General features: G+C 37.6%; 1 protein-coding gene across 10 annotated transcripts in view; it reads left to right on the top strand.

Moving 5' to 3' along the window:
• kalrna (kalirin RhoGEF kinase a) overlaps window positions 1-13,640 on the top strand; it is a 734,910-nt gene that overhangs the window by 300,599 nt on the left and 420,671 nt on the right. For all 10 annotated transcript variants that reach the window (XM_087989060.1, XM_043693728.2, XM_043693729.2 and 7 more), the window contains exons 4-5: window positions 5,556-5,748; window positions 9,244-9,756. In XM_087989060.1, the coding sequence (XP_087845186.1) occupies window positions 5,556-5,748; window positions 9,244-9,756 (706 nt within the window). The remainder of the gene's footprint in view (window positions 1-5,555; window positions 5,749-9,243; window positions 9,757-13,640) is intronic.

The raw sequence follows: 13,640 nt of genomic DNA, 5'->3' as shown, positions 1-13,640 counted from the left end.
AACCAAAGGCATTCATCCATAATCATGGGGAAAGGGCTACCTGCTGAGCTTCATTCTTTGAGTGGTGATATTTTCCCTGAATGAGATGTTCATTTCAAAAAAGTATGATTTCTACCATTTATTTGTGTTGGTACTTTGAATCAAGAAATAAATTTTCACCTATATTTAGCTTGATGCTGTTGCATATGTGTAACACATAGCATATTAATAGTTGTAACAAAATCATTATTATGCCAATGAATATTGAAGTCAGAATATATTAGGCACATTATTTTAAAAAGTTCCCATTACTGTTGATAGAAATGCACCACTGTTGAAAAAGAAGTTATAAATTGTGCTTAATTTTCCTTGAAAGCAGCTTTTGAAAATGTTCAATAATGGAGGGAGAAATCTGTTCTGAAGGTTGCTGACTGATCTTTCAACTTTGGTTGAGGTAAAACCTGCCAGTATCAGAATGAACGCTAGTTATAAACACCCACTGTTTTTGCATTGATGTCAAAGCATTTTTACCTAAGATAAGGTACAAAGTATCACCCTGGAGATTACATCACTCACAAAATGGGAAATATGATTTGCACACCAATCCAAGTGATCTTTTGCAATCTGAGATTCAGACTCCACCTTAAATTATGGGAATAAGGACATTTGATTGCCTGAGAACAAGTTCTGCTGAGGCTTCTCCAGGGCTTATAGGGTGGAAATCCCAGGTAATAAGTTCAGATTGGTTACAGGTTGGAAATGTTTTTAAACATATTTTTATGGCTCCTGTTTGGTTTTCGGTGGCACTTGTTTTGGTCTCGCTATCTCATTTATCAGGTGATGCAGTCTTGTTTTAGCAATACCTTGTGTGTTTGTGTTGACATATTGAGTATTTGAATTCACACTTAAGTAGAATTCAAAGAATTGATTGGTATCCTCAATAATTATAAACCTTGTTTTAAACGTAATGCCACAACACACAAGAGAAACATTATTTAAACAGTATTTGAATTGTCAGAAGACAATAGGCAAAAGTTAACAAAAAAAGCATTTTTTTCAGAATAACTAAAAAACTCCTACACACAAAAAGCCATTACCCAAAACATACCTTCCACATCTTTGGGTTGTGGTGAGGATGGTGGGGAGGAGAAGGTCAATAGGTACATGCTATACAATTTGCATCTCGGGAAACAGAAAAGATTATGGGATAAGGGTGAAGTGGGAAGGAAGGAAGATTATATACAAACACTCATCTTCAGTGGTTTCAGCCTTACTCATTTCATGGCTTCAGTCTTGGTCACAACAATGTAGTTTGCTTTTCAACTCTTCCTCATTTACAGTTTTAATGGAGAAGCGGGGAAGGATGGAAAAAGCAAGAGTGAGGCAGAATTTGAGATACTTATCTGTAAGACACTATTGCATCTCCTACAAATAGTAGAGACTATTATAGGGACCCTACAAATATAAGGTCAGACTGTTCAGGAGCAATGTTTGGAAGCACTTTCACACACAAAGGTTGGTAGATATTTAGAAATCTCTTCCAGAATCAACATTGCTATGTTAGTTGTTAAATTTAAATCTGAGATAGACACATTTTTATCAAGCATAGGTTTTAATGGATTTGGGCCAAAGGCAGACAAATAAGTCCACAGATCAACCATGATATCACTGAGTGGCAAAATAGGCTTGATGGGCTGAATGGCCCACTCACCCAAAAATAAAATCATTACCTGGATTTATGCTTTAATACACCTATTATTCATGACAAGAAGCTTGTCATGATGCTATACTTCCCAGTATATATGTGTTTGACCTTTGATTCAGTGCATAGCCTCAAGCAAGTTTTTCAGGAAATGATTTGCTGCTGTTGTACTAAGGGTTCATGGCACTGTGGTGAAGCTCCTTTCATGGCTGCTAACTCTTTGAACTGAGTGATGACTGGCTGCACATCTGGAGCTTGTGCCTGGCAGGCAGCTGGGTATCAGCTCCTTAATGCCACCTCTGTGAAGTTAGGAATGGTAAGGCTATTGCCTGGCAAGTGCTGCTTTCTAGTGAAAGGCAGCCATCTGCAAGTAATCCCTAGCTGTCACTGTTTCACAGGACCGTGGATCTGCGTGTGCCTCTAATAGCTGCTGCTAAGATCTTCAAAAACTTTGAAATTTCAGCCTCCAGGACTAAAGGCTCGAATGGAAGTTGATACTTCTGTGACAGAGAGGACTGAGCCATTACATGCTGTCTTAAAGACACCAACAAAAGTAGCTTCTCTGATTCAACATTAAGTCACTCATTTAACTTCCTTTTTCATTTTTTTGTCCTTAGTGTCACTGTCTTGTACCTTTTAGAACAACTTCTCCAGGTTGTCACTCAACAGCCCACCTTTTCAACCTATCCTGATTTAACATTCATTTCCTCTAAAACCCCATTATTGTCTTGAAAACTAGAAGTGAAGTGGATGCCCCTTAGTTCCAAAAGACTATTTTTTGAAACAGAGTATAATACAGATGAATGTGGTCATGGGTTTGGAAGGTGCTGACTAAATATCTTTGGTGAAATTCTACAGTGCTTCTTGTAGGTGGTACTCACTGCTGCTACTGAGCAGTGGTGGTGGGGAATGAATGTTTGTGGATGTGGTTTCATTCAAGCAGGCTAACTTGTCCTGGATGATATCAGGATTCTTGAATGTTGAGCAGGTGTTTGCTTGATAGCACTGTCGATGATACATTTTATCACTTTGCTGATGATTGAGAGTAGACTGATGGAGCGGCAATTGGCCAAGTTGGATTTGTCCTGCTTTGTGTGTAGAGGAAATACCTGAGTGATTTTCCACATTAGCAGGTAGATGCCAATGTTAGAGCTAAACTGGAACAGCTAAGCTTGGGATATGGCAAGTTCTATGGCACCTCTCTAGCTGGTAATACCTGGCTGTTCTCTCTGAAAGGAAGCCCGCATTTAGGAAGAAGAAATGATTCCACAATTTTATACTCTATGTTCTAAATTCCATCAGAACTGAGGGAGGGTATGAAATATGTCTAAGGATGGATTTGGGTCAGGGTGACATAACCTTTCCTGAATCCATCTAACATGCACCACTATCGAAGATGACAAATCAAAACAGCCACTGAGGAACTTGTAGCAAGAGTATTGAGAGTGAATTAATGTTTTCTTATGCCATTATGTTTTGTTTTGGATTCAAGACTTTTTTTGTGTGGAAAATTTCCGTAAAATGTCTGAGAGGTTTGCAGTCTTGTTTCCCCAGGGAGAATTCCTCTGCTAATGATATTGGACGATGAATGAGAGAGGGCACCAGTAGAGAAGTTCAGAAACTAGGCTTATATCTAAGCATCACAAGACATCCTAAATCTCCTGTTCCTCTGATTACAAGAGAGTAGAAACCCAAAAGATCCAAAATCTTCCTTGAGCTTTTGTGTAATGAGGTAATAGTTTACCCCAGACACCCTGGAAGAACATTGCATTATCTTACAGAGAGCATTTCAGACTTTGTGAAGAAACAGGAAGTGGTCATTACTGCACAGAGTTTGTCTGACACTAGCTAATTCCAAGAGAAATGTGTGAGCTGTGGCAGGTCAGTCAGTTTGCTTCAATAAAGACACATCATTAATGACTTGTTTGCCTGAGAAACTAGGTTCATTACACTTGACACTAAAAAAGACAATTGAACAAACAGGCCATTAATTTTGGTCAAATAACAGTATCTGGAAGACTGCTTAGAGTTGCATTCAAGTGCCTATCAGTCACTACTGTAAAGTAAATGATTTTGTCAAGTGAAAAGGTCTTCACTCTGTTAACATCCAATTAGTGTGTAATTGCATTTTAATACCCACAATGTAGGGAACTGCCATGATTCATTTGTCCTTTGGCAATCTTGTGTCTTTATTCTGTTTCAGAATCAAGTAGTAAAGTAGTTTGTTTTGGAAACAAGGCATATCCACGTCTCTTCTAGTTTCCAAAACTATTGCAGAGAACCACCGGTGAAACTTAACGATGCAAGATCCTTAACATTGAGCACAGCTCTAGTATGTTGAAGGGAATGCCCAGATATTTAAATAGGTCTGGAGGCTCTTTCAGTATGCTCCCAATATTGTCTTGTATGTTATGGTGCCATGTCCTCTGTAATTTCAATCCTCAGAAAGTCATGTATATTGATAATATGTAAGAGAGGTTCAAGTCAGAACCTGAGCCAAGAAATCAGTTGTGCACACAATAAAGCTGGTGTCAAGGATAATTGCTGGGAGAAAGTTGCAAGAAACCTTAGTTGGTCTCAATCAGGAAGCGGGGCACGAGAGAGAGTGTTCATGATGCCATTTGGTTCGGAGTTTAGTTTTGGTCTTCAAGATGATGCTGGAATAATGAATGGTTTCAGAACAGAGAGTAATGTCCAGAAACACTTGTTGTGGAGAAAGTGGGTACTGCAGATGCTGGAGATTAGAGTCAAGATTAGATTCCTGCTCCTCGGATGCTGTCTGACAGCATCCGAGGAGCAGGAATATTGACATTTTGGGCAAAAGCCCTTCATCAGGAACACTTGTTATGGTCCAGCCATGACAAGTGAGGTTGAGATGGTAGTGTTTCTGGGTCAGCAAGTGTAACGAGCTGCTGGGTATAAAGTGTAGGGAAACAAATAAAATGATGCATGGGGAGAAATTTGAGTGAAGGTGAGAAGGTGGTAAACAATGAGGATATTTAAGTGAAATAAGATGAGCTCCTTGAAGGAGGAGAAGGTGCCAGAGGAATTTGGAGAGACACCAAAATGGGAATTCGTAATAAGAATGTGACCACAATCAAGGTAACTTTAAACTTAGGAGCTTAGAAATAGGGTTTCTCAAATTAGTAAGAGGAAAAGTAGATAGGTGCCAGAAAGTGTTTTCTCTCATAAAGAATGTAAAACCTTGAATTTCACCTGCAAATAAGACATTGAAGCAAAAAATGTAGGAAAAGTTGAAGACTTAATTGAGTGTTTGAAAAAGAAATGGATGTTAGGATTATTGTGAAAGGGGCGAACCAACATATGCCAAATGGTTTTCATCATCCTTAATTATTTTCTAATTTGATCATTGGACTTGCAGTACTTGAGCCCCACATATTCTGAGTATGCCACCTCATTTGTCTTCTATTCTATTTATCTTCTCTTGAGGGTTGGTTAGCTCAGTTAGTTGAATGGTTGGTTTGTGATGCAGAGTGAAGTTAACAGCATGGATTCAACTTCCGCATTGGCTGAGGTTACCAAAAAGTTCCAGTTACTCAACCTCTCCCTTCATCTGAGGCGTGGTGACCCTCAAATTAAGCCATCACCAGTCATCTTGCTCAAATGAGAAGCAGCCTATGGTCTTGTGACTTTATTTTTACTTTTATACATTATGTATTTAAATATTCATATGCATATGCACACATCTATGTAGATATAAAACATATACTTTTTGATAGCATTATGTTATATCATATGCAATAATATACAATACTTCCATTTAGAAGGAATCATTGGACTGAATAGACTCTCTTTGCTGAATAATGTCATATATATGGATCATTCCAGTAAAATCCTCTTTACATTTTAACAGTGAAGATGTGAGTAAAAGAGGATTTACTGTTATCATCGATATGAGAGGTTCCAAGTGGGATTTGATCAAGCCTCTACTTAAAACTCTCCAGGAATCTTTCCCTGCTGATATCCATGTTGCACTGATTATTAAACCAGATAACTTCTGGCAGAAGCAAAAAACCAACTTTGGGAGTTCAAAATTTATATTTGAGGTAAGCATTATACTTAAAATTATATGCTCAAACAAATGAAGGATAAGCTGTTGATTATTGATGTTTTTATTAACAGTTTATTTTTGCAATAAATATGGCAATGCAATGTTTTTAAAGCAAGGGAGGAATTAAATAATAGAGGCCAGGTGCAGGAAAGTAAAGACTTCAAAATAGCAGGCATGTGTTCATTGATAAAGGTAGAGGCAGGCACCTATTGCACTGTTTAAAATAATAACTCTTCCCTCAAGTCAGAGAATCTTGAACACTGAGACAAATTGTCAGTTTCATTGAGATTGTCTAAGAAGCTTCCCTTTTTGCCCTTCCAAATGAAAACAGCAGATTGAAAACAATGACATATAGTAGTGGCCCGAACTTAATTCCTATTTGTTCCGAGCAACAAGTGATCTGGTGGAATAAATGCAGACTAAACAATAAAATAGGTCAAGTTTCATTTCCAGAGCTGCAGGAGATGTTTGTTCACGTCACCACTTACCTGCACAAAATATGGCAGAGTTAGAGTTAAAGCTGTGTCTGCTGCTGTAATTTAGGGAAATGCAGTGGCTGATATACACATCAAATGATCACTATTAATTATATAACCATTGTTTTTAATTTGTAACCAGGGTTTCACTTGAGCCCACAAGAAAAATCACAGTTAAAATTGTGGCTACTTGTTCATACATTTATGCTTATAACATACAATTTTGTAAAATATAAAATCCCTAAAGTTTGGCTCTAGGCCTATCCTTCACCACCTTGCTTTCTGGTGTAGCAGAGAACAGCTGCCAAAAGGGATGTTTGGTTAAGAATAAGTATTTAGACAAAAAAAACTACAATTTCTCATATGAATTGTGGAAAATGAAGGAAGTCGTATAAGTGTTAGAATAGGGACACCATTTGGTATTCTCAGAGTCTGAACAGTATGAAAAGTAGAACAAATGAATGGCTAAGTGGACATGGGTTATGCTCCTATCATAAAGGAAATAAGGTATAATCTTGGTGTTGACATTTCTTACCAGAAGTGAAATCAGAAGTTAAGTATTTTGTAAGCTGGATTTGCATCACTTCAATTGAAATGAAAGTTTGCAAATTCTATTGGTGTCCTTTTGTGAAATTTACAGGAAAGATGATCTGTTAAATAGATCTGAGACATGATCAGAAAGTGATAGATTGGAAAAGACTATGTACTACATCACAGATATTACTGGATTGTACAGATGATTGCTGAAATTCAGTTTCAAATTACTGGATTGTGCCTGTTTGGATAAACATGTTTCTAACTGGAAAATGGTTCTTGGAAAGGGAGCTCCTGTTGACTCTGGTTATATTGTGCCTTGAAAGAATTTCTGGAGAAATTATTTCTATCAGCCTTACTGGAACAAATACAACTTAAAACAAACACCATCGTAAGAGAAAAAGTATTACGAATGTTAGTGGAATTTAAGGCTGACAAGTCCCCTGGATCTAATCACCTGCATCCAAGCACCTTAAAAGAAGCAATGCAAAGATAATGGATGCATTGGTTGTATTCTTCCAGTACTCCCTTGTTTCCAGGAAATTGGAAAATTATAAATGTACCACTCTGTTTAAAAAAAGTGTGGAGACAGAAAACAGGACACTATAGTTCAGTTAACCAAGCATCTGAAAAAAATGCTCAAATCCATTATTAAAAATGTATTACAGGACATTTAGAATACCATAATACAATGATAAAAATTACATAACACCAAGTTATAGTCCAACAGGTTTAATTGGAAGCACTAGCTTTCGGTTGCACTCCACAACCACCTGATGTAGGAGCAGTGCTGCGAAAGCTAATGCTTCCAATTAAACCTGTTGGACTATAACCTGGTATTGTGCAATTTTTAACTTTGTACACCCCAGTCCAACACCGACATCTCCAAATCATAATAAAATGAGGCAGAGTCAACTGTCATTCTAAAAGGAAAATCATGTTTGACAAATTTATTACAGTTCTTTGAGGATGTAAAAAAATTGGTGGAAAAAGGGGAAGCAGTATACATGGTGTATTTGGATACCACACAAGATAGGAACTGCAGAGCATTAGTGAGACTACGCTTAGGATACAAACATATTATTAATCCTGACCCAGTCCTGCACCTTGATTGACAGATTTTGAAATGGTCCAGTTCCTTGCCGCACTTATCAATAAAAGATAGAAGATGAGCTGTTACTGCAGAAGATAGAATTGGAACATTGAAACAGTATTAATGGGCAAATTAATCTCAAGATTGCCAAAGCAAATGTTATTAGGTGCTTATTCCATGATTTGAAGTATTATTGTTTGTAATGAACCACCTAAAACTGAAAAACAGCAACCTCAAAATGACACATGATGCAGAGAATTCTAAAGAAGAGGATGAAAATAATTACATTTACCAACAAATTATACTGCTCACAAGTGTTTTAGTCCTATGTTGAATGTATTAGTCATGGTCTCCTTTAACTCTACACTGCTAGATAGTGTTTGTACTTTGATAATACATTGGAACAAATTTGTTGAAATGTTACCTTGACTTTTTAGGTAGGTTAAGAAAGTATTACCTGCTTTAGGTTTGGTATTGACAATATATTGAAATCAGTAAAGACAATTATAGATCCATGTAAAATAACTAGGGCAAACCATTGTATTAATCCCAATATATTCTCCAGTGAGTCATCTGTATTACTGAATAAGCTTTGTATGGAAAAAACACAAATAAAACTTGATATCAGGTACGATAGTCAGTTATTTTTATAAAGCCAGTGGATCTTGTCTGTGCAGTCAGGACTTTATTGAATCTCCTTAACAGTCATGTGGCCTATTAAATAGACACAACTTAAAATGAGATTGCAGGGTAATTAAATTATGTTTACAATGTATAATTCTGTAAATAAATATGAAAGTGTCTAAAGATTGGCTTCCGTTCCATCTTTCATTAAATTACTTTTTAGAATGGATCACTCAAACCATAGTAAGATAAATGAGCAGGCAGTCTGCTTTTTCTGTCTTGCTTAAGAGATTAGCTAGGTCACCGGGGAATTCCCTTCATCTTTGAATTGTGTCATGGGAACTTTTAAGGGCATAAGGGCAGAAGGAGCATAGGCTTACAGTACATTTGCGACAGTTAAGCACTCTTGACAGTGCAGCACTTTCTCATTGTACGAGAGTGTCAGCCTTGACTGTATGCTTAAGTTTCCATAGTGGGGTTTGAACATTTGACCTTCGGTTGAGAATACAACTTCACAATCAAGGCTGACAGTTGAAAAATAAAAATAAAAATCCAGCTAAGTCAATTTAAAAAAAAAATGGTAATGTAAATAAATGAGTTAAAGTCTAATATTCTATCCCTGCTGGATCTGTATCAGAAATCTTGGGGTGTGGGGGTTGAGGGGTATGGAGAGTGGATAAACTGTTCTTGCTCCTGTAAATTTAAGATTTTCCAGTATTAATGCTGAAATGCTGATTCTAAAACAGTGGGATATCTTTTTCAGACAAGTATGGTATCTGTAGAAGGACTTTCTAAGTTGGTGGATCCTTCCCAATTGACTGAAGAATTTGATGGTACACTGGAGTATAATCACGATGAATGGATTGACCTTCGACTGGCCTTGGAAGAATTCATAAGCAGTGCTGTGCATTTGTTATCCAGACTGGAAGACCTGCAGGAGATGTTGGCAAGGAAAGAGTTTCCCCTGGATGTTGAAGGTTCTAGAAAATTAATTGATGAACATACACAATTGAAGAAAAAGGTTATCAAAGCCCCGGTGGAGGAACTGGACCATGAGGGACAAAGATTGCTGCAGTGTATAAGGTGCAGTGATGGTTTTTCTGGAAAGAATTGCATATCTGGCAGTGCAGATTTTCAAAGCGTTGTGCCAAAGATCACCAGTCTACTGGATAAACTACACTCAACTAGACAGCATTTGCATCAAATGTGGCATGTTCGGAAACTGAAGCTAGATCAATGCTTCCAACTTCGGCTGTTTGAGCAAGATGCAGAAAAGGTAAGATTTCATCCATGTAGTAGTTAACTTAATGTGCTTGTTAGAAGTTTAATATGAATTAACTTGATTCTCATCCATCTCTTTTCTCTTATATAATATCAAACAGAATTCACTTTCAAGGAATCACATGCAATTTCTAAACTGAATAAACTGCAAATGGTACTTTACATTGAGTTTCAACAAAAATTGAAATGTGATCAAGTTTTCTTGTGACTTTATTCAATATTGTTTGAAATTTTCATCCATTTTCACTTGGTAATTGAATACCAGAACAATTATTGTTTAAAAACTTATAGAGTTGTGGTATATATTTGTTTCACATGGCTGGAGAGCAGTTAGCTGTTGAGGTTTACAATCCATCCAACAGCTTCAACTGATTCAATGTGAATGGTTAAGATGCTATAAGGGATCAATCTATCAGGGCTGGCATTCAGTATATGCAGGATGGTCTGACATGAATGATCACAGTCACAATTTGAGCTTTTCCTCAAGTACCACCTGTGGAGCAAGTGGCCAAATTCTCTCTGGCCTGTCTTCAAGTGGTTGAGGGTTGTCCATATTTTCCATGGAAGATTGGCTCTTGAGCCTTCATCACTAAAGTCAGCTTCCTCTTTGTGGTCAACCAGGAGGTGTGCCATTAAGAGGAGTGTCGGTCATCAGTTGTACGATGTGATGTTGTTTCCAGTACGGGTGACATGACTTGAGGCCCTGTGTCAGTGGAGGTGCTTTGTTCACTGTCAGCCACTGGTTTTCTTTAAGGAAGATATTTTCCCTGTGAATATTGTGAGGTTCAATGTGTCTTGTTTTCTCCCAGTACACACCAGTACATTACTAAATCAAAGTTATTATTCACTCTAAACCATGAGCCCAATTGTTTCATTCACATCCCTCCAAATGCAAAGCTGTTGAAGACATCAGGACCGGCGCTACAGGTGATGGATGTTGCTAGGCTCAGCTTTCTGTAAAGCTATGCTTGTAAGATTGCTGTCAATTCTAGAACATCCCTAGACTAGATGCACATACCTTTCAGAACCTCTGTTTGTAGACTGAGTGACCTTTCCTCAATACACAACCAGTTTGTTCTGGGCTTGCAAGCTTCTGTAACAAACAATTCTATATTTAAAACAAAATCCCTGCCCATTGTCAGTGATGATCCCAGAATACTTTTCTCCTGCAAACTGTTGGCTTATACTCTAGAGAAGGCTATTTGGGACTGAGGGCAGTATTTAAGACATGGTCCATATATCTTGAGGAGTAGGTCAGAGCAAATAGATTTCGGTACAAATTCTAAATGATCTTATGTCCCTTTTTGTTGCTTGGTTAAAAAAATTAAAAAGGTTTCTTTTTGAAATAAAAGTGCTTGACACATGAATGTTTCTGGCATATTTATGCCAATTTTAGTTGCCTGAGAATGAGGTGTTGATGAATTAGCTTCTTGAGTGTTATTACAGTGATGCTGATGAAGTCAAATAACTATCTTGTTGGATGCTTAAATGGACATCAGCTTTCCTTCCCAGAGAACATTAATAAACGATCTAATTTCTATGACAATGCAATAATTTCATGGTTGTTTTCACGTTTACTTTTTATAAACCAGCATCATATTTCCAGTATTTTTAACTGAATGCAAATTTTCAGAATAATAAATTCAGATTTATTGATTATTAATGCTGAAACCTAACCAATACCCAGCTGTAGTTATGCTGTAAAGTGTGAGTGTTTCTAAGTAGGGCTTAGTAAATGTACTTAAGATTTATTCAGTGGTTATTTTTAATTAACTTTCTCAGACATCTTAAGACAAATCTCTAGGGTGGCCTTCTGGACTAGAGATAGGATGCTATCACTGCACCTCAAGACCTATTGAGTAATTTGTTCTTTTAAACGACCTGTACAAAGATGTTATTACAAGACTTGAACATGGGCCTCCTGATTGAGAGGTTGAGACGCTACCACTGCATCACAAGAGCCTGAAGATTTATAGAGTTGATATTAATAATCAAATTTTCCAGATATGTTATGTCACACCTCTGGAGCAAGTCTGACTTAAATGCTGCTGCACCACAGGAACCCTAAGATTTATTGAGTGTAGGTTTTTTGAATCAATCTGTTCAGCGATATTATTCTATGCCTCTGGAGCAGGTGGGAGTTGAACCCAAGTCTGTTGGCTCAGAGTTAGGGACACTACCACTGTGCCACAAGACCCCTAGAGAAAATTGGCAAATTGATACCACTGAATAGACATTAAGTTCAAATGGCATTGAACATTATTTCCATTAATTTTCCCCTGAATTTCTCACATGACAATTAAACATTGGTAGATGTAATCCACAAATAATTTTCATGGTCCTCAACAATAAAGACGTTTTAATTATTTCTCTTTGACATTATAATGTTGTCAGAATTCAAAACTAAAACCAAAAATAATCAATTTATTCCACCTTGCCAGCTAAAATCTTAAGCCCTAAATTCCCATGGTTTTACTGATGATACAAGAGATTCACTTTCTTGATTATAAATTTAAGATGATGGAAGGCTCAGCCATAGACATTCGCAAATCATGATTAAATGCGACATTTTAAAAAAAGATACATTTCATTGCTTGGGTTAAGGTCCACTCAATCGGCACCTTATCCATACAGTTTAGATCAGGAAATAAGCTCAATTCTTTTGGAGCATCTTAAGACAAGGGGCTGGATTTTGTATGCCTTTACTGGATTGTTGTTGGTGAAGGAGCATGTAAAGTAGGTCAGCTAGCACACCCACTAACTTCTTACTTGTTCCTGAGCTCAGCGCCATAATTCGCAAAGTCGGCAGCTATCAAAATCTGCAGCTTGCCCATCATATGTAAATAAGTAACTAAAGGTCAATTAGGTATTTGACTACCCTATTGACCTGAATAATATGCTGCCTGTACCAAATTATGTTGGTATGGCCAGTCAAGCAGCAGTGTTCAGACTGTTCCTTCTGTTCTACATAAAAAATAGCAAGACGGAAGCAGGTTCACCTCTTTGGGGTGAAGCCTCATTCCTTGAGGGATGCCAAGTGTGTATCAGGTGCACCTGCCCAAAGATGGCGCTGACCCAGTCCTTCATTTTGTATTGCCTGCCCTGCAAAACTGGGTCCCTTACACACTCCTTTGCCTTTCCTTAGACTCTAGGGTCTGTTTTAAAAACTTGGGATTGACCTTTCTGTGCAGCCATTATCCTCTCCAGGCTTCTTCCTGCAATCCAGGCAGTGCTGGGGTTGATGTAGCTGCTGGTCAGTCAGATTGACTAAGCTCTTCAGGCAAGACTTCCTCCCACTGAGAGGCAGAATGCCATTGTTCATGAATTTATCTTCCTTTCAGCGTGCTATAGCTGTCAGCATCTAGCCATTTTTCTCGAGGCTTTGTATAGGTCGTTTGCTTTTCTCTCTCTGTCCATCTCCCTTAAGCCTTCCCATCCCCACCATCACCAACCAGTTAAACGCAGCCCAAGTTTGCTGTTGTTTCATACTGAATGCTGGAAATGCAACTATTGGTGTGCCTAACTCTTTCTTTACGGTTTGAACATATTGTGTACTTTTACTTTTTTTTGTATTTTTGTATAAACCTTTATTTCACTAATACACCTGGGAGGAAATTGGCGTATGTAAGCAGTACAAAAACAGCTTGTAGCAAATTGGCAGCTGATGTATCATTGTGTGCCTTCTTTCCACTGGAATTCACAGAACAGTAGTTCAAATCCTTTTTGGAAACTTATTTCCTGGTCTCACTGTCATTTTTACTTGATTTGAGATAATAATCTTGGCAATATTTTGCAAGAAAATATAAATTAAGAACTGCCAGAGTGTATAACAGGTTGCCAATGTGTTGCAATTCTTTTTTGTGTTGTTTTAATTGACTA

Source organism: Chiloscyllium plagiosum, unplaced genomic scaffold (assembly GCF_037043375.1).
Source record: "Chiloscyllium plagiosum isolate Xiang-an unplaced genomic scaffold, Cpla_swu_hap1 HiC_scaffold_7, whole genome shotgun sequence".
In the NCBI taxonomy this organism is placed as follows: Eukaryota; Metazoa; Chordata; class Chondrichthyes; order Orectolobiformes; family Hemiscylliidae; genus Chiloscyllium; species Chiloscyllium plagiosum.
Note: the sequence above shows the minus strand (reverse complement) of the source record. Positions and strands in the feature narration are given on the sequence as shown.